At 35.2% G+C, this 22,861-nt stretch overlaps 1 protein-coding gene across 1 annotated transcript in view; it reads left to right on the top strand.

Moving 5' to 3' along the window:
* LOC128555321 (protein zer-1 homolog) overlaps window positions 1-22,208 on the top strand; it is a 41,156-nt gene extending 18,948 nt beyond the window's left edge. The window contains exons 3-6 of the mRNA XM_053537405.1: window positions 2,606-2,673; window positions 4,804-4,995; window positions 6,327-6,427; window positions 21,667-22,208. Coding sequence (XP_053393380.1) covers window positions 2,645-2,673; window positions 4,804-4,995; window positions 6,327-6,427; window positions 21,667-21,812 — 468 coding nt within the window. The 5' untranslated portion in view covers window positions 2,606-2,644 and the 3' untranslated portion in view covers window positions 21,813-22,208. The remainder of the gene's footprint in view (window positions 1-2,605; window positions 2,674-4,803; window positions 4,996-6,326; window positions 6,428-21,666) is intronic.
* Window positions 22,209-22,861: the final 653 nt, after the last annotated feature.

Raw genomic sequence — 22,861 nt, 5'->3', positions numbered from 1 at the left:
CTCAGTGCGATGCTTGATAGGTGTATAATCTTATTTGCTCATACATAATTATTTAATTGCTCCTAATGTAAATCTGCCATTTTGTTTTATTCATAAATACCTTTACAGCAAATACCAGTTTATTCATGGTCTAAAACTGCAAGTTGTTGATGTATAGGCAAACGATTAAAAACGATTGTTTCAAATCCAAATAAGCAGAACTTTGCAAAATGTCACATGACTGTTAATCAGTTATTTCTTAACATGACAGCCACATGTAGCTTTAATTAACATATAACAAGGCAGATCGGAACACTTCTTTGCTTGTTTACAATCTTACACAGTCAGCTATCAAATAAAACCGCATGAAAATAAAAGTTCTACTATATGACACAATATATTTGAAATTTTGTCTATGCATGTAGGAATTGCCAGCCTGACACAAAATACTTATTTAAAGCTCTGTGTTAAAGAATTTCTTGTTATACTGATATTGGAGGTGGTCATTAATGAATGGGCCTCACTAATACTTGTACCATCGGTACACATGTTTGAAGTTTAAAAATAAATACTTAAAAATCAGTCCATGCATGTAGAATCAGAGCCCGGACAAGACACTGCGGAGGGACGGACGGACGAAAGGAACAAAGCAACTTCTAGACTCTAAACCAAGAGGACAACGATAATGAAATCAACCAAAATTACTCGACATGGCAATAAGGATCATACATAAGTATATACAAACTGTTTACTGACTGCAAGTATACACATTTTACACGAATAAAAGATGAAAGAAATCGCAAAAAACACAGACAGACTAAACAGATACAAAATATACATAAAGAAGAGACACAACGGAGCATATAACATGTCTACAAGACAGTTTTTATACTTTTATACAGCTGTATTCTCGATAGCCGACAGCTGACTTCAGCGACTGCCTATTTCAAAAACAGTGGCCGTTTTCGACAGTCTTTTTTTTCTCGCCCATGCCTGTTTAACGGCTAATATACATTTTTTAAGAATAGCGTAGAATCCGGAAACTTCACACAGGTATTCCGAAAGGACACATCTGTTAAACCAGATGATAAAAGTTTTCACAGGTTGTTCATAAACAAAACAATTTGCGCAAAACTTTTAAAAAAATTGTTAGCAAATATCTAAAAACATAACGATCGTTTTTGGCCCAGAAATTGTAAATGTAAGCCATGGTCATTCCTTGACAAAACTGCCAAGTTAATTTGCAAGAATTGGCTTAGTTTTAATAGAAATAAATGAAAAACATTACCTACCGATTTACAGTGGAATGTTATTCTAAGACAGTGACTTTAACTGGAGTTTTGGCTCTGTAGCATTATTACAATGTCCTCTCCAAATTAGTTCATGTGAGATCACTTTGCTGCTTTAAGGCACAGCTAGAGCTAAAAAATGTATTAGCAATAAATGACTACTTCCCATGAACTACAATGAAATGCTTGATAGATTGTTTGGCCGTTTTAGGGTTAGCAAGAATCAGAAATGAATGAAAAACTTTAAGTGACATCTTCTTATGAAACTCTGCTTAGATCTTCATTAAACTTCATCTGTAGTGTTGTTGTAAAGTCCTCTCACAAACATGTTCAATTCGGGGCACTTTGCCCATTTTACAGGCCTTAAGAGCTAAAAATAAAGATTCCTCATAAGGTATTATTCCACGTTTGTTTTATGAATTTTCTCTTGAGTCGCTTGATTGATCTTCATCAAACTTGATCTGTATTATCATTGCAAGATCCTCTCCCAATAAATAGAAATACTCATGGACTGCCTGATGGATCATTAATAAAACATGGTTTAGAGCATCATTAAAGGTCTTCTGCCAAGTTTAGATCGGAGCACTTGGCCTGTTTTAGAGGCTACTGGAAAGAAAAAAAAAAGAAATACCTTTAGATGATTTCTTCTATGAACTGCTAAATAGATCTTCATCCAACTTGGTCTGTAGCATTATTGTAAGGTTCTCTCTTAGTATTCTTCAAAAATGGGGGCTTAGAGCAAAAATTGGAAGTACATGTAGCTTTAAATGACTTTTTCTCACGAACCGCATCAGATTTGGTCTGAAGTATTAGGTCTTCATGCAGATGTATTCAAATGAGCGATCTGTTTCCATGGCTGCTAGATTAAAAATGGACAAATCTTTAAATTACATCTTCTGGTGAAATGCTGACTTGTTCTTAATCAGACTTGATTTGTAGCATCATTGTAACGTTCTCTCCAAACTTTGTCTTGATTTTAGGGGCCAAAAGTAGAAACGGTTTAATGACAATGACTCATCAACCATTTGATGGTTCTTCATCAAACTTGGATTTTGGGGCAATTGTTATTGTTTAGCTTGACCCCTTTTAGTGGACACCAGAACTTTAATTAGAACATTTTTAAACAACTTCTTATCAGAAGGTTTGATCTAATGGTCATACATTTTTGGGCTGTCACTGCAAAATATAGAAAAGAACAATGTAAAACAATTTTTGTGATCTGCTTAAAGTATGTTCACCAGGCTTGGTCAGAAGTAACGTCAGATAATGAAGTTCTCTTAAGTGAAGCGATTTAGGCCCATTTGACCCTGTTGTTTATTGTTTACAATATTTTTCAGGTTAATGTATCTGAAAATCCTGGTTTGATAACTTGGCTGATGGCTTCGGACATGATATCAATGTTTAAGTAAGTACATGGTGTTCATTAATGTTTTTATATGCCCGTTTTGGAAAATTTGGGTTTATATTATTAAAGGGATTTTATCTGTCCATTTGTCTGTCTGTCATATTTCATGTCCCGGGCATAACTTTATAACCATTCAAGAAAATGACAATAAACTTAGCATGTAAGTAAATAATGATGAAACATTGTGCAAAATGCATGAAAGAGGTCAGTAGACAAAACGTTAAGGTCACAAATTGAGCTCAGAAGTCAGAACTGTAGTTTCCATATTTTGTTTCCAGAGCATAACTTAAAAACTGTCAAAGAAATTGACTTGCAAGTTGGAATATAGAGAGGTGGTAATAAGACGATTTGTAGTGTACAACAACTGACATCACTTACCGCCCTAACCTTGACAAAGCTTCCATTAAAAAATGTTGCCAAGAATAGTTCGTTGTGCTTAAGTATCTCACCTCTGTGTCTTACAAAACAGTAAGAAAGGCTCTGCCCAAACACCAGCCCACTGCCAAATTACGTCCTCTACAACCCTCACCTCTTTACACATGCATGCACATGCATGACCCCCCCCCCCCCACACACACACACACATGCACACATACACATACTGCACGACAGGGGAGGTCTCTTTTAAGTCTCGATATATGACCTTTTTGTGTTGATTCGCTGTAAAACCCAACTCATTCATTACTCTTTCTATGCCAGTTCTATGTCATGCTGAAACTGTTGTCAGTCAGTAGGTATGTTAGCATTTCAGTAACTAGACAGAATTTCCATCAATAATGCTTTAATTTTAAGCAATAAAATGTCACTGAATGATTGTCTGTGGTCAGCAGATGACCCCTATTAGATTAGAATCAAAGTTACCTTTAGACTCAAATGTGTTTTCCATCAGTGACTGGAGGGCTCTTAGACTTGCAGTAATCAAACTTCAAAGGACAGTTGCCTTTGATTGCTAGATGGCTTTTGTTGCTAGGGTGGGATAGGGGATTAGAGTGGGTCTGAACGGCCACAGTGACTTTGAGACTGGAAACGGTCTTTGAAGTAAAACAGCACAACTTCATTTTATGTTTGTATTTTGTCAGTAGATGGCTTGAAGCATTTATAGTATTTTAAGCTCACCAGAGCACAAAATGCTCAAGGTGAGCTATTGTGACCAGTCATTGTCCGGCGTCCGGCCTCAGCCGTGCATCGTGCATCAGCATTTGCCTTGTGAACACTCTAGAGGCCACATTTGTGACCCCATCTGTATGAATGTTAGTCTTGGTGATCTCTAGGTCAAGTTCGAAACTGGGTCAAGTGAGTTCAAAAACTAGGTCAGTAGGCCAGATCAAAGGAAATGCTTTTGAACACTCTAGAGGCCACAGTTGTAATTCAACATTTATGAAACTTTTGAAACTTTTGTCAGAATGATTGTTTTGATGATTTCTAGGTCAAGTTCGAATGTGGGTCATGTGGGTTCAAAAACTAGGTTATCCAGTCAAATCAAAGGAAATCAAAGGAAAAGCTTGTGAACACACTAGAGGGAACAATTTTGACTCAATCTTTATGAAACTTGGTCAGAAGGATTTCCTTGATGATTTCTAGGTCAAGATTGAATCTGGGCCATTAAGGGTCAAAAACTAGGCCAGTTAAAAGGTCAGATCAAAGGAAAAGCATGTGTACACTATAGAGGCCATAGTTGTAACTTGGAGGCCAAGGACAACAACTGTTCCCTATAATTAATTGATGCAATGTACAAGATTCAGACCCCAGACTCAAAGTCTGGGTCACAATTTGGGGTAAAATTTTAACATGATATTTTTCTGCCATTTTCATAGGTGTTCCATCTATAAAGGGATTTTAAAATTGCTCGGGATGATGATGATTTGAGATGTTAAGCCATGTGCAAGACCCAGACCCATGGTTCAGAGATCAAGATCACATTGAGAAAACAAATGTGTAATGTCAAATTTCTTGTCAAGTCTGCAATGGTTTCTTGCATGCATAGATATTAAAAAAATTCATCTAAAACTTATAATGTAATAGGTAAATATGTTGATGTGGACCCCATATATTGGTGTATTTGCTTTAGAATTGCTTCACTTAAATATGATGAAATATTTAGATACATTTTTAACTTTAAAATTTCTTCAGGAAGCTGTTGTCATATGAAAATGAGGAAGACTTTGGTGTAAGTTTTAAAGCTGCTGATTTTCTCATCATACTGGCTTCATATGGTCCCGAGGCATGGACGGTGGTGAAACCGTCTAGAGATGAAATATTAGAGAAAATAGACCAAGTAATGCACAAATGGGATATTAATAAACCTATAGGCAGAAAAATCAGGTATCAGTAATGTTTTTTTTACCTCGCCTGAGCACAAAGTGCTCATGGTGGGGTATTGTGATCATCCTGTGTCTGTCAGTCCTTCGTCAACATTTGTGTTTAAACGACATCTCCTCCAGAACCAATGAATGGATTTTGATGAAACTTGGCCGTGATGTTCCTTGGGTGGTCCCTCTACCAAAGGTGTTCAAACGGTTCCGCTTGGTTGCACATAGGACTGCCAGAACTAAAATTAAAAAAGTCTTCATAAGACATCTTCTCCTAAACAATAGCCCGATTTTGAAATAATTCCACACAAATGGTCCTAATGTCACCCTCTACCAAGATTGTTCAAATTATTTTGATTTTTCAAAAAACATGGCCACTAGAGTGCATAGTCACTTTTCTCTATAGATATGTACAATGTATATAGTGCAAACTTTAAAAATCTTCTTGAGTGGAACTGCTAGCCCAATTTTAGAATAATTTTACACAGGTGGTCCTTGTGTGACCCTCTACCAAGATTGTTCAAATTATTATGATTCGTCAAAAACATTGCTGCCAGAGGGAATAGTCACTTTGCCCTGTAAGTATATAAAAGAAACTTTAAAAATCTTCTTGTGTGAAACTGCTGGCCCGAAAATCTTCTTGTCCAAAAGCACAAGGCATAGGGCTTTGATATTTGGTATGTAGAATCATCTAGTGGTCCTCTACCAGGGTCAAATATGGCCCGCCCGCCCCTGGGGCCACATGGTTTATATAGACTTACATGTATATAGGGAAAAACCTTGAAATTCTTTTTGTCCAAAACCACAGGTCCTAAGGCTTTGATATTTTCTGTGTGACATCATCTAGTGATTCACTACAAGATTGTTCAAATTATTCCCCTAGGGTCAATATGGCCTAATCCTATTATTAGAAACTTTAAGGATACTTCAGCATGAAAGTAACATATTCGTGTGGAATAATTTTAAGTTTTGAAACTTTTAATTTGTACACAGGAAAATTACATTTTTTTGGCAATAAAATTTTGTCTCAATGTAGTTGATTCATAAGGAATATCGATAATTTCCGTGTGATTACGTTTTCTCCATTCTCTGCCTAGTTGCTCGTACAAGCTCATCTAGCAGCTGGAGAATTCAGAAGAAGCATCGAGAGATTAAGTAATTTCAAATAAATCGCTGATCGTCATTATGAATTCAGAATTAATCTACTATTAACTCTGGAAATAAGAATAATATTTTACTTATATCTGGCTCTTGCAAAATGAAGCTGCAGTTCTTGTATAAAAACCTGTTACAGAAGTGTTTATGGATCAGACAGTTTGAGTTTGATTTTTTTCCTTTTCTCAGGTGGTCATTGCCTACAGTTTTGTCACACCTAGACAGTTACAGCACTCCAGTTGTACAATATTGGGCAGCTTGGCTCATATGTAATTCGGTCATTGTTTCACGTAAGTGTCTTTGGATTCAGACCAATTTCAAATTAGGTTGCACTGTTAAAGTATTGTTGCTGTTATTTGTTTTAGAAATGTACATTATTTTAAGATACTTTGTTTTTGTTTTGTTTAACATCACATCAAAACAATTATAGGCCATATGGTGACTTTCCAGCTTTGACGGTGGAGGAAGACCCCAGATACTCCTCTGTGCATGATTTCATCATGTGTGGTCACCTGGTTAGAACCGATGACCTGTAATCCTGCTAAATGGCTTCCTCACATAAAGAATTCAAAGCCCTGAGTGAAGCTCAAACCCACATTAGTGAGGGACAAGTGATTCATAGTCGGGGGCCTTTACAACAGAAGCCCCTGTTTTAAGAAAGTAAAGTCACTTGAATAATCAGTTACAAAGGTGATAAAAGAAACTTTTAGTGTTTCCTGTAATTTAAGCACATTTACAGTTGACTGTGCTAACTTGCAAACGCACCTTGAATTAAATTATACAGTGCAAGTTCTTTTTTATTAGCTCACCTGTCACAAAGTGACAAGGTGAGCTTTTGTGATCACGCAGCGTCCGTCGTCCGTCCGTCAGTCCGTGCGTGCGTTCGTGCGTAAACTTTTGCTTGTGACCACTCTAGAGGTCACATTTTTCATGGGGTCTTTATGAAAATTGGTCAGAATGTTCATCTTGATGATATCTAGGTCAAGTTCGAAACTGGGTCATGTGCGGTCAAAAACTAGGTCAGTAGGTCTAAAAATAGAAAAACCTTGTGACCTCTCTAGAGGCCATATTTTTCATGAGATCTTCATGAAAATTAGTCAGATTGTTCACATTGATGACATCTAGGTCAAGTTCGAAACTGGGTCACGTGCCTTCAAAAACAAGGTCAGTAGGTCAAATAATAGAAAAACTTTGTGACCTCTCTAAAAGCCATATTTTACATGGGATCTGTATGAAAGTTTGTCTGAATGTTCATCTTGATGATATATAGCTCAAGTTCGAAACCGGGTCACGTGCTGTCAAAAACTAGGTCAGTAGGTCTAAAAATAGAAAAACCTTGTGACCGATCTAGAGGACATACTTTTGAATGGATCTTCATAAAAATTAGTCAGATTGTTCATCTTGATGATATCTAGGTCAAGTTCGGAAGTGGGTCACATGCCATCAAAAAGTAGGTCAGTAGGTCAAATAATGAAAAAACCTTGTGACCTCTCTAGAGGCCACATTTTTCATGGGATCTGTATGAATATTGGTCTGAATGTTTATCTTGATGATATATAGGTCAAGTTTGAAACTGGGTCAACTGCGATCAAAAACTAGGTCAGTAGATCTAAAAGTAGAAAAATCTTGTGACCTCTCTAGAGGCCATATTTTTTAAAGGATCTTCATGAAAATTGGTCAGAATGTTTACCTTGATGATATTTAGGTCAAGTTCGAAACTGGTTTATGTGCAATCAAAAACTAGGTCAGTAGGTCTTAAAACAGAAAAACCTTGTGACCTCCTTAGAGGCCATATTTTTCAATGGATCTTCATGAAAATTAGTCAGAATGTTCACCTTGATAATATCTAAGTCAGATTTGAAAGTGGGTCACGTGCGGTCAAAAACTAGGTCAGCAGGTCTAAATATAGAAAAATCTTGTGATCTTTCTAGAGGCCATACTTTTTAATGGATCTTCATGAAAATTGGTCAAAATATTAACCTTGATATCTAGGTCAAGTTCAAAACTGGGTCACCTGCGGCCAAAAACTAGGTCAGTAGGTCTAAAAATAGAAAAACATTGTGACCTCTCTAGAGGCCATACTTTTCAATGGATTTTCATGAAAATTAGTCAGAATGTTAACCTTTATGATATCTAGGTCAAGATTGAAACTGGGTCAATTGTGATAAAAAAAAGTAGGTCAGGAGGTCTAAAAATAGAAAAACCTTTTGACCTCTCTAGAGGCCATATCTTTCCATGGATCTTCATAAAAATTGGTCAGAATGTTCACCTTCATTATATCTAATTCAAGTTCGAAACTAGGTCAGGTGCGGTCTAAAACTAGGTCAGTAGGTCTCAAAATGGAAAAACCTTGTGACGTCTCTAGAGGCCATACTTTTCAATGGATCTTCATGAAAATTGGTCAGAATGTTCACCTTGATGATATTTTTATATTTTCAGGATTCTTCAGCTGGAGTGGATCTTACCTGATCTCTGTCCGAGGAAGAAAAAAATGTTTATTAGAATTTCTGCATTGATGGCAGAAAAATCATGTTTGAAATGCGCTTAAATTCTGCAAAAACAGAATTGTACCCATTAGTCAAATTATTGACTTGCAATTATTAATAATACAATACAATGCTTTATTATTGGGTATCGCAGGCTTCAGCCGTACCGGGTAAGTGCCATTGGTAAAAATAGATTTGCTAAAGGCTGTGGATTGAATGATTTTGTTGCTATCAGTAGTCCTGTTGTATTAACAATTTTCAAATAAAAAGAAAAAATTCGGATCATGATCCTTACACAGTAAACACACATTTCTGTTAAAAATTACCAGTGATGAAAAGGGCCTCTTCCAGGGAGAACACTTCCTTGTTGAACACGGTTATCTCTTTATGTTTTGCTTTATTTCTTACATATCCGCAAATTACTTTAAAAGTAGTCTACTGATATACTTTAAGTGAGACATATTATAGATTAAAAAATAATTTCCTGTGATTTTAAAAGTAAGTTTCAGTATAATCATAGCTTGTAAATGGACTTTTTGACCCCTCTAGAGGCCACATTCTTCAATGCATCTTCATGAAAGTTGCTCCAAATGTTTGTCTTGATCTGTGAGCTCAAAACTTGATCATGTGTGGACAGCTGAGCGATTCAGGACTATTATGTTCGTCTTTTTTACATCAAGCTGTGCAACAATGTGTGTACTTGCATTTAAGCAGTATTCAATTTTCCAACCGTAGACCAGAATTCAATGTCCTACATGCCTAAGTGAGACTTAAACCCAAAGCTGAGAGAGACAAGTGATTTGAAGGTCATTGAGCTCTCCCCGTTATTAATTTGGAATGAAATATTGTCTTTATTATTTAAGATTTTGAAAATCTTCTTGTTGATGTATGAACATATCATCAATCTTACATTGACTAACAAACTTTTCTTTTTCTTCTAGTATCAACTTGAGCCTTCTGAAAACATTCTTTGTGACAATTTATTTTTGTACATTATATTTATTGTGTTAGATATTGTGACTCAAAAAAACTGATAGTGACAGATTAATATAGTGAAAATAGTGATTAACAAACTGATAGTGAGAGATAAGTGGTGATAGTGATTCTAGTGTTGGAGGAGGTGACCTGTTTGAGGAATTCAAGTGTTTGTTGAGAGAGCATAAGATAGGGACTTTCAGGAGTGAGGTAATATAATTTGAATGCAAACAAATATTTTTTCTATTCCATGACTCCCAGTTCTCTGATATATGTTAATTCTCTGATATATGTTGAATAACAGGGTCAGTGCTCAGAAGAAAATGGATGGTAAAGTTAAGTTGGTCATTTTAACATGTACAAGCTTGCATTTAGTCTTATTATAGTTGATATCTGCTTAAGACACACAGTCCGAGACCTCGACTATTGTTAAGATCAAGGTCACTGTTACTGAAACACCAAGTTTTTATAGACTAGATGATATTTCATCTTTTCCTGTAAAGGTTCGGTACTTGGCTTATTTGTCATATAGGTTCCAACCTTTCTTGTGTGAGGCCTTTGGAGTTCAAGCTTATAAATAATTATTGTATAAAGTTTAAAACATTTCTCTGCCAGCTTACATAAACTTTCATAAATACTTGTATAATTGAAAAAAATGTCTTTACTATATTTACTATTACATTTGTACTTAGGATGCCAAAATTAAGAAACAAGTCCTGTAGCCAAGCCAGGAAGGCTAAAACTGCTCGCATGAGAGAGAAAAGAGAAGCAGATAGAGGGATTGACATGGGTGTTAGGTAAATGAACACCAACATGTTTTGAAAATTGAGTCCTTACAGTTGTATGTTAGCTTTATTTCACTTATGACAGAATTACTTCGACAATTTAGTCTAAACTTTATTACTCACTTTGAGAGTTACAAGTGTTCTGTAATTTTGTTGGAATGCCAAGATGTTAATGTTGTTAATTTATGATTTCGGTCCCCTGTCACCATTTGAAAAAATAATTATACCTTTGCAAAAACATCTTGAACAAACAGCTGTAGGGAAAGGGGGTGGGTTATTTCATTGAAGGCTCTAGTTTAAAATTAAGCTATGTCCTGTTCTTTATGTTTTTCATTGTAAACATTTTGAGACAGAGTCTTTCTCAAAATGCACCTTTTTGTTTTACATTTTCAGGTCTATGGTTGAGTTGAATGGTTTTGAGAAGAGTGGTGTCAATCCTGATGAAGCTACGTCAGATGAGGGTCGGGATGATCCTACAGGTCCACTGTGGCCTGTGCCTAATGTCGCGTCTGCGTCTGGGCCATCTGGTATGGGTACAGATCTATCTGTACAGGGCACTGAAAAGCAGATGGGGGTCAATGCCCGCCTCTCTGAGCCCTCTGGGCCATCTGCGCTGAATGATTTGCCTTATGATTTGCCTTGTGATTTGCCAACCGATATGCTTGATGATTTACAAAGTTGTATGCAAAATGTTCCTAGTGGTTTACCAAGTGAAACCGGAATTGAAACTGATTATACTTTCCAGTTGATTGTACTATGTTTACATCTGAAATAGAATCATCTGTTTTGTCTGCTTGTGAACCGTCATATGTTGCTGCACCAGTTTTCAATACACTCTCAAGACCAGCAGGTTCTGATGTATTTATCCTGGGCTCATTTCATCAAGGTGAAAATATTTTCAGTGTAGAGTCACGTGGCAGGCAGTGCACATTAAATGCTATGTGTTCCTTGATTCATGCAAATTATTCAAGGTTGAATTGCAGCAAAGACTTGGATATGGTTCTTTTAGATGGGGATTCAATATATAAGAAAACTGTCCAAGAGCTCCAAAGAACAAACAAATTTAGGAATTTCCTGTTAAATTTTGATGAACTTCCAGTCAATATAAATATCATGAATAAACAGATTTCTGTTACCAAGTTAGAGGTCATCTCTGGTGTTTGCACACAGCAGTTTGCTACAATGAGTTTACCTTCTCTTTATCAATCATTGGATACTGCATTTACCAAGTCCTCTTACTTGCTACTTATGATTGGATCAATTTGTTCAGCTGTGTTTAAGAAGGAAGACCAATATTTCTTTTTTGATTCACATTCACATGGTCTAACTGGGTTGTCCTCAGAAAGTGGAACATCAATACTTATTTCGTTTCATCAGTTACAAGATCTTGTTACATACATGTATGCCTTGTATGACAGTATGTTGATCGACATAACAGAGCAATTTGACTTATTGCTCATACATTTTGCCAGTGTTTATTGTGAACCAACAATGTGTTTAAGTGAACAGAATGTTGAATCAGTCAATGATGATACTGGCACTCCTGGCTTAAATGAATGGGAAACTGTGACAAATAAGAGGAAAAAGAAGTCTCCTAGTCGTCATAGTACTGCTTGTGAAAAAGAAACATCGCCACAAGATTCAAACTGTGATCCTCCTGTAACACTCATAGGCAAGTACTTCAAAGATCAAATGCAAAGAAGTAAATTAAAGCAAACAAATAAGCAAAAGATGCCTTCGAGAACAATTTACATGAGAACTTACATGCAGGAGAAAAGACAAAGTGATGAATTTAAAAATAAGGATAAAGAGTATACTCGTAAATCAATGCGCAATGCCAGACAGTCTGAAGATTATCTGAAAAAAGATAGACAGCGCTCGCTCAAGTCAATGCACAATGCCAGACAGTCTGAAGATTATCAGAAGAAAGATAGACAGCGCTCGCTCAAGTCAATGCACAATGCCAGACAGTCTGAAGAATACCAGAAGAAAGATAGACAGCGCTCGCTCAAATCAATGCACAATTGCAGGCAGTCTGAAGAATATCAGAAGACAGATAGACAGCGCTCGCTTCAATCAAAGCGCAATGCCAGACAGTCTGAAGAATATCAGAAGAAAGATAGACAGCGCTCGCTTCAATCAAAACGCAATGCCAGACAGTCTGAAGAATATCAGAAGAAAGATAGACAGTGCTCGCTTCAATCAAAGCGCAATGCCAGACAGTCTGAAGAATTCAGAGAGAAAGAGAAAGAAAATGAGAAGATGTCGAAAAGAAGGGCGAGATTAGTAAAAGAATTTAAGCTTTGGGAAGCAAAACAAAGAAGAGAGAAACGAACAAGTGATGACATTAAACAAAGAGAACTTGAAATACAAAATAAGTCAAAGAGAAAATCAAGATCAAATCCATATAATTTGGAAAGAGAAAGAATTGCAAAACAGCAATGGAGATTAGATGCAAGGTGTAAAGATGCTGAAAAGGTTTTGGATAGTGAAAGGAAAGTTTCCAAGAGAAAATATCCTTCATTCTCTGAAGCTGAATGCTTGCAGAAAAAGAGAAGACGGTGCGGACATTATACTGACACTTGTATTGATCGTTTTCAAGAAAGAATATCACTTTTGCCTGTATATATATGCAGTTGTTGTCATCAAACATGGTTCAAACACAGTGTAACAGAAGTGAAATATTTAATTTGCAAAGAGAAAGAAAAATATTTAACAGGGGTGATATCAGTCGATAACAAGGAATGGGTTTGTAGAACATGTAAATCTAGCATAAACAGTGGTAAAGTACCGAAATTGTCTGTTTTAAATGGGATGAAGTGGCCAGTTAAGCCAAAGGAGTTGGAACTTTTCTCATTAGAAGAGCGTTTAATTGCTTTACGTATACCATTTATGCAATTAAGAGAACTGCCAAGAGGTCGCAAGTTGTCAATTAAAGGAAATGTTGTAAATGTACCTGTTGATATTCAACCTGTAGTAAATGCATTACCAAGACCTTTTGATGAAAATGTTACGGTACCAGTAAAATTGAAGAAAAAAATGTCTTTTAAGTCATGTGCTTTCTCTGAAAATGTTAGACCCCACAAAGTACTTGTTGCCTTACATTGTTTAATGAAAAACAGTGAACTTTATAAAAATGCTAATGTAGAAATCGATGAGCATTGGATTGAAAGTGTAACAGCAAACAGTAATCAAATATTGAATGAATTCTTTGAGTCTCAAGTGGAAATTTTAAAGGATACCAGTTATGAAGATTTTGACTCTTGTATGGCTGACCTTTTGGAGGAGTCTACTTATGACCAAGATTACAGCACTTTATTGCGATCCTGTTTTCAAACATTAATAAAACATGCATCAAATTTTGACGTTGAGGACTTTGAAAATGTTTTTGCTGAAATCCATGACCATTGTACATGTGAAGAAAAATCAAGACAACAAACTTTAGACATTACAGATAATAGTGAAGAGCTGTATGATTCAGATGCAGAAGAAGTCGCACAGGAAAATGTTGGAAATATTGACACTTTACTAGACGATGCCAACCTTGAAAATCGAAACATGACATTTACGTTCGCACCAGGGGAAGGTCAACGACCACTTAGCATATTTCAAGATACAGATTCAGAATATCTTTGTTTCCCTAGCATATTTTGTGGTAAAAGGCGTCTTGAAAACGAAGCAAGAATTGTGCCAGTAAATTATAGTGACATTGCAAAATGGGAGTTGAGAAGCCAAGACAGAAGGGCTGCTAATTGTCTGCCAAATATTTTCTTTAAACTGAAAAAGATACAAATGAAACAGCTGAATGATAAAGCCAACCTTGCTGTTAGAAGATGTCGAACAGGTACAAGTAACATGACTGCAGCTCAGATAATGAACTCTGAGTACATTAATAATATTGTCAGAAATGATGAAGGTTACTATTTATTTAAACAACTTCGAAACTCACCTTCTTATTTGGAGTCTCGAAAGAAAGATGTATATGCAATGCTAAGACAGTTAGGTATGCCAACATGGTTCATGTCATTGTCTTCTGCCGACACTAGATGGACTGATCTTTTGAAAATGTTAGCTACTTTAAATTATAAGGTCAACTATTCTGATGAGCAAATTGAAGGACTTTCATGGGAACAAAAGATTAAACTTATTCAGTCAGATCCAGTCACTTGCTCTAGATATTTTGACCACAGAGTACAAGAGTTTATTAATACAGTTCTTAAGAGTGAGCACAAACCACTTGGAGAAATTGCTGATTATTTTTACAGAGTTGAATTTCAGCAGCGTGGGTCTCCACACATTCACATGATTGTATGGGTAAAGAATGCACCAAAATACAAAGTGGATTCCATTAATGACTTGACCACATATGTGGATCAGTATTTGACATGTTCTATCAGTAATCCAGCTGTTGGTTCACTTGTAGAAATTCAAACTCACAAACATTCTAGAACTTGTAGAAAAAGAGAAGACAGACTTTGTCGCTTTGGTTATCCACTACCACCAATTCCAAAGACTATGATTTTGGAACCTCTTGAAATTGACAGAGACAAGTACCATAAATTATATCAGCAATTACAGAAAAAAATGAATGATGAAAAAGATGGATACAGTATGTCATATGAGAAGTTTTTGACAAAAGTTGTGCAAATGAGTGAGGAAGATTACATCAAATGTATCAGAAGTTCATTGGATTCACCAAAAGTATTTTTGAAACGTCATCCAAGTGAAATACGTGTGAATTTATATAATGAACATGTGTTGAAAGGTTGGAGGGCAAATGTAGACATACAGTTTGTGCTAGATCCTTATGCCTGTGCAATGTATATAGTGTCATATATTAGTAATCTCAAAGAGGTATGAGTAATTTGTTACATGCAGCTGCCAAAGAAGCGAGGAATGGGAACTTGGATATTAAAAGACAAGTGAGACATATTGGAAATGTGTTTTCAAATAGCGTTTAAGTTAGTGCTCAAGAGGCAGTTTATTGGTCCTTCAAATGCCCTTGACCAAAAGTACAAGAGATGTTGTGTTTATTATACATCCACTCCAAATGAAAGGGTCCAGTTATTGAAACCTGCCTCTGTACTTGAAAATATGCCAGCTGAATCAACAGACATAATGTCTGACAATGTTATTAAAAGATACTCAAAACGGCCAAAAGTATTGCAGCATTATTGTTTAGCGGATTATGTGTCACAGTTTGAAGTGATTTATCCAGATGGAAATGGAGACTCTGATGAAAGAAATGATGATGAAAATAATATGGAAGTAACAGATGATGAGGACTTAGAGGAAATTGAAACAGTTATAACTTTAAAAAGTGGAATCAAAATCAGACGTCGTCAAAACTCAAAAGTAATTAGATATGTAAGATTCAGTCACAAAACAGATGAAGAAAACCATTACAGAGAAAAACTTCTATTATTTCATCCGTGGAGAAATGAATTAACTGATTTGCTGCCAGCAAATTTCAGTACATACAAAGAATACTATGAGTCATTGAAAGAAACAGTTGACCAGAAATGCTCTTATTATGAACACCATGCAGAAGAATTAGAAATTGCTAGAGATTTGGCAGAAGCAGAGTATGATGCATTTGATGAAATAGCTCCTGGAACTCAGCAAGTAGAAGCTGAAACTGCTGAAGAAGAAACAGTAGAGTCAGAAACATTTATATATTTCAATCCTGATAGAGCAGTTGAGCACCGGGAATATGATATTGGCATTGAAATTGGATGTTCTGTCAGTGCTCCACAGGTACTTTCAAGTGAAAATCTTCTTTCTGATGAAGACTATAGATCTCTATTGCAATCATTAAACATAAAGCAGAAACAATTTTACAATCATGTTATACATTGGGTGAAAACCAAAGATGCACCTTTATATACATTCCTCTCAGGTGGTGCAGGTGTTGGCAAAAGTGTAGTTATTAAAGCATTATATCAGACCTTATATAGAATACTTAATCTTAAAGAAGGCGAGAATCCTGATGACATTAGAGTTCTTTTATGTGCATACACTGGAAAAGCTGCATTTAACATCAATGGTTCAACCATTTCATCAGCCTTCAAACAAAAATACAAACAAGCAAATCAATCATTAACATGTGATGCTTTGAATACTTTTAGATCTAAGTATAAAAACCTGTCAGTTGTGATCATTGATGAAATATCAATGGTAAGCAATGGAATGCTAAACTTTATTAATCAGAGACTGCAAGAATTGAAAGGAACAAGAATACCATTTGGAGGTGTAAGTGTAATTGTTGTGGGAGACTTGTTTCAGTTGAAACCTGTGAGTGGTGATTGGATATTTAATGATTTAACTCGTGATGCAGAAGCTCTCTCAATAAACCTGTGGAAAGAACACTTTTCATTGTATGAATTGACAGAAATTATGAGACAAAAGGATGATTTGAAATTTGCAGAACTTTTAAACAGACTTAGAAGCAATTGTTTGACAGATGATGACAAAACTGTTCTAAAACAGTGTGAAATAAACACAGATGCACAAATTACCAGAAGGACTCGCCACATCTGTTTGCAGAAAATTATTACATGCATATATTCAATGAAAAAATTATTGATAGTTTAAAAAACGCAGAAAGTTTTAATACCATGTCATGATTCTGTTGTTTCCCAAAACATTCAATGAAAAACAGAAGAGCCATACAGAAATTGCCAACAGATCCAAACAAAACAGCAAATTTACATTGTCAGTTACTTGTTGTAGTTGGAATGATTTATGATCTAACAGTTAATGTAGACACTGAAGATGGATTAGCTAATGGAGCTTCTTGTATTGTAAAACATCTAGAATACAAGCAAGTAGAGACAAATCGACCAAGTGTCATATGGGTGCAGTTTGATGAGGCAAAAGCTGGAAATGAAACAAGGATAAAATATAGAAACCGAGGATTTTACCATTCAGAAATAGACCATAATTGGACACCCATATTTGACATCGAAAGGTCTTTTACATACAACAAAAAGACATTTGAAAGGATTCAGTACCCTTTGCAACCGTCTGCTGGGCGTTCTGTTCATAGAGCACAAGGTACTACTTTAGAAAGTGCTGTAATTGACCTGTCTCAGCGGAAAACACGGAAAGTTCCACACCTACATTATGTTGCATTGAGTAGAGTTAAATCGTTAGATAAGCTACAAATTCTAAATTTCAATGAGCAAGCTTTACAAGTTGATCAAAAAGTAAAGACTGAAATGGACAGGTTACAAAATAGTGCTAGACTGGAGTTGTGCTATGTTCCTTTAGAATCGGTTGATTCAACATTAAAAGTAGCTTTCAATAATTGCAGGTCTCTACATAAACATTTTAAGGATATCAAATATGATCATACTCTCATGTCATCACATATATTTGGTCTTGCTGAAACACGGTTGTGCTATTCTGATACTGATGCTGAGTATGATATAGATGGCTTTCGCCTGATACGAAATGATCAATCGTCACAATCACCAACTCACAGACCTTCACATGGAATAGCTGTATATGTCAGAAATGAAATGAATATATCTTCATATTGCTCGTTTAATTCGGAAAATTTTGAATTCACAATTGTGAAGATTGTGCAGGGTAATCAAGAAGTGCAGATTGTTGTGTTATACAAATCTCCAAGTATGTCTGACAGTATGTTTCGCACATTCTTGAGAGATGAACTGTTACAAAGAGTAAGTGTGTCAATACCTATGGTTATTTTAGGGGATTTTAATATTGATGTAGCGGTTAAATCTAGACCTGTTCTAGAGTACTTATCAGAAACTCTGGTGTGTGAACAACTTGTAAATGAATCAACAACTGACTATTTGACAACTTTAGATCTTATTTTTTCAAATCTAGACGCTAGAGTTGGGACAGTGGAAACCTATTGGTCAGACCATAAAATAATTTATTTGTTTAAGAAATAATAAACAGTAATAAGTAAATTACTATTCATTTGTGCATCCTTAATGTGTTTCTTGAAAATATCACCCATTTGGCTGTCTTACAGTGCCAACTTCATAAAAATATGAAGTTGGTACTGTATGGTGCTTTTGCTTTATGTGGGTGGGCACCATAAAAACAACAAGGGAATGTTTCCACTATTTGAAATAGCTTATTAGCTCACCATCTTTAAGAATGGTGGGCTTGTCAAATTGAATTTTCTAATCAGTCTGTCAATATTATGTCTGTTGTTGCTTCTACTCTTGAAAAGACAATTATTGTACCTCCCCCCCCCCCCCCCCCCCCCCCCCCCAACAACAACAAAGTTGTAAGGGAGGGTATACTGGTTTCAGGTTGTCTCTCTGTCTGTCCGTAGACACAATCTTGTGCGCACCATCTCTCCTCATCCCCTTGACACAATGTAATGAAACTTAACACAAGTGATCAGTAACAACAGTAATTGTGCATGGGGGCATGTTAGGTTCTTTCAACGACAAAAATTGCAGAGTTATGGGACTTTGTTTCTTGTTAACATATTATGTACATATAGTCTGCATATGCAATCTTGTGCGCGCATAATCTTCTGAACCCTTGCATACAATTTAATGAAACTTCATACAAGTGATCAGTACCAACCCTAGTTGTGCATGGTGCATGTTACTTTCTTTTAGATGAATATTCTGCATAGTTATGGGACTTTGTTTTTTGTTACTATACTGTATACATACAGTCTATATACATACAGTCCACATAATTATGCAATCTTGTGTGCGTCAAATTGCAATGTACTGTGTCAGTGCATGCGGGGGTACATTCATCACCTTTAGTGATAGCTCTAGTTTCTCCATTTAAGCATTCGGTGGAAAATTGCCATTTTACAAATCAATTTTTTAACATGTGCAAAGTGTTAATTGGTAAATTCACTTTTTATAGTTTAAGTTATTTATTGCATGAACAAGCTTGATGTATCATTATGTTTTACATTTATCAACTTGGTCAAATTTGTGGTATGCAACAAATATTTGGTTGTTACGTTTTCTTTGTTTCAATGGTTAACAATTATTGCTATCATCAAATAGACCAATCATTTTTGAATATTGTCAGCAACATGCAGTGTGTATTGTAAAGGTATTTTCATTTTATTGTATGAGAAACAATTGCTATTTGTGTCTTACAGAAACTTTACAGTTACTGTTGTCTCTCAGTCAATGGTTAATGTCACCAATACCTGTAAATAAGACAAATATTAGTGCTTATAGAATGAAAAACAATCGACATAGTGTCTTTAAACTTGTATACATAAGTAAATGATTTAAATTTAATAGGATTGTTAAAAGAATTATACTATGTAATTTATGTATATATTATGTGCTTGGCACTGATGTTACTATCTACACAGATCACATTGTAGCTCTTTCATGTTAAAGTTTTTAAAGTGTGTTTGTTCATTACTTGTGTTAATATCTGTTTCTGTTTGATACTGTTTTCATTTTTGTGTTTTATCAACATATTGTCATTGTATTTGGCATTTAACATCACAACACAATGTTTTTGCCAGTCAAAAGTTAAATAATGCTAAATTACCTCATTTTACCTGACTTTAACTTTGGCCACGTGTGATTAAAAATATCAACAATGCAATAATGTATGCAACAGTAAACGTTCAAACTGCAACAACATTTTTATTGTGTTGAATAATTATGGACAATATAACATGCATAGAAAAAAAATCTTCATCTTTGACCTAGCTGTTAAAACCCTGTATCTGCAAATATGAAACATGTTCGATTGTTATCAGTACATATTATCATTGACAAGAACTAGATTTTGAAGACAATGACAGCATATGATATAATTGTTTTTGAAGAGGAACAGTTGGATGTTGTGAGATAGTTTTGTATATGGCTGTTTACTTATTACTGTACTGGGGGCACTATGTGCCGTATAAAGTTGAATTTATTTGTAAAAACAAATGCTTCTATGAAGCTCTACAACATGCGGGCATATCAGTGGGAATTTCTCTGTCTATAGTATGGATCTTTCAGGGATGTGGAGATATGCTTGTGATCCTTCTATTTGACCGAATACTAAGCTCGCAGTGCAAAATACCCAGTACTAATAGCTCTCTACAACTAAAAAGGTATTGGTTACTTTTTAAATCAGAAACATATCATATGCTGTTCATGAAAAATTATAATTTGCATTTGATACACAAGGCTTATATTGTAATGTCTATCAAACAATCTAGCATGTTTAATATCACATACTGTGGGCAAACATATCTCTTATTTATATACATTTTTGTATTATTTAGATAAAAAATGCCAGCTTGTATTACAAATACTATATTATAATGTATAATTTCTGTGGATATCATTATTCACAAGATTTATGTCAGCAATGTGATGCTAGTTAAATAAAAATATATTTATAAACTGTAACAATAATTACTCTACTTGTTATTTCCTAGGACTAATAATGTCACTTGCTCAACCAAAGCAAAAGTAGTACTGACACTCTAAAGGCCACATTTACATGAACCTTGTACAGAGATTGTTGAAATTACAATGCCCGGTCGAAAAAAAGGCCTAGCCCTTAGTAGTGTGAATTTAAGTTCAACAAAATTTACAGATGGTGGACTAGACAAATCGCCTTAAATGTCCTTCCGTCTGTTAACAATTTTTGTAATGGCATCTACTCTGAAACTACTTGGTGGTTTTCAATGAAACTTAGCCACAATGAACTGGGTTGCATTTGGACAGGTGAGCGCTTCAGGACCATCATGGTCCTCTTGTTTAATTGGCTGGTTGTCCTTAGAAATATTCGGATGACATTTTTCAATGTAAATATTGAATATATATGGTATAAGGTAATTATATCAAGTGTATTCTAAACCATAGCATAATGTTTTAGTCTGCTGTAGCCTAGTAGTTTTGGTCCCAGATTTTGAATTTACTTACAGCCCCCTATCTGCGTGGTTTCTGAACACCACTTGGGCTAAAGAATTCTTTCATGTAAGGATGCCACTCTTCTGGCTAATTGAAGGTTGTGGGTCCTATCCAGGTGTCGGCTTGTGCCTAAATAATGTTTAAAGGGACAGCTTTGGTCTTCTACCATTATGAACTTGGAGATGTAATGTGACCAAACTCATGTGTGTGAGACTTAAAACTGCACAAAAACTAAAAATGATAATATTTTGAAGTGTTTGACAGCTCCTCATATCCATTACTGCGTTTATGTCAACCAGAGGTTTATCTTGGATAAAAATCGTGAACATATCTTTCAAACAAAAAGAAGAAATTCTGCTTTATTTATATAATTATGAATGTGTATTTAATACAGCTAAGCGTTCTTGTGAAAAGTTAGAATCTCGAGATGGATTGGTAAAGATTGACAGAATGATACAACATGGAGGACTCCGAGATGACATTGTGATTCTCCTAGAAAAGATCAGAACATTTACCGTGGAATACAAAGAGCAACGATGAGGAAATATACATGCAACACAAACGGAAAATAAAAAAAAATGAGAGCAACAAATGAGGAAATATACAAACAGTTATGAACAGTTGAGGAAAAATAAAAACAGATAAAATGGAGTACAGGGAGAGAGAATTAGGAAAAATACAAACAGCACAATGAGGAATACACAGAGTTAAGAACAATACTGTAAAATCTGGTAAATAAGCGTATACGCTTATAATAATTTTAGTGACACTTTTATGTGCCTATTTTTGATATGCGCTTATACTTAAGCCAACACTATGCGCTTATTTTTGATATGCGCTTATAGACAAGCCATGCGCGCCTATTTTTGATATATCAGGAATATTGAAAGTGCTTACCTTGGTTGAAAAAAAACGAAAATAAAACATGGTCATGGACGTACGCAGTGAACTACTTCCTATAGGCCCACGGTATTTATCCACAATGAAAGCATAATGAACTTCATAATTTGCAAAATATGGCCAATCTCTCGGACCACTCCGACCATTCAATAACTGTTTAACACTAAGATTGTAGCATTTTACCCATACTCTTTTTGAACATTTACAAAAGAATGACAAACTGTTATGACAATGCAAACAACTTTTCTGGTATTCAAACTTTCACTTTAATTTACTGAAAAACGTTTTCTATTCGAAAAGCATGATTATTGTAAACAATTATCGTTTATCAGACAATAGACGTTATAATCCTTTAACACCTATCGGATATTCAACAGGTAAGAAAACTTGTCACCTGTATTTATGATAAACAATTATCACGGTATAATACCAAGTTTCAAGTTTATTGGCATAATCAGCAAAACACAATTTGCCTTTGGCCATTTACAAATAATAAACAAGAAATATGGCAAAGACAATAAGCACAGCAACATATTACAAATAGAAAATATACTGTTCAGTTTAAGAAACAGTCATAACTTCCAGAGTGCTATTACGAATTCCAAAAGCTTCTTTAATAAAACGACACAAATTATACAATGTTTTTTTATTTGTAGACGACATTAATGTATTAAATTTATTAATCGTTG

This window comes from Mercenaria mercenaria, chromosome 2 (genome assembly GCF_021730395.1).
Source record: "Mercenaria mercenaria strain notata chromosome 2, MADL_Memer_1, whole genome shotgun sequence".
NCBI lineage: Eukaryota > Metazoa > Mollusca > Bivalvia > Venerida > Veneridae > Mercenaria > Mercenaria mercenaria.
This window is presented reverse-complemented; position numbering and strand designations above follow the sequence as displayed.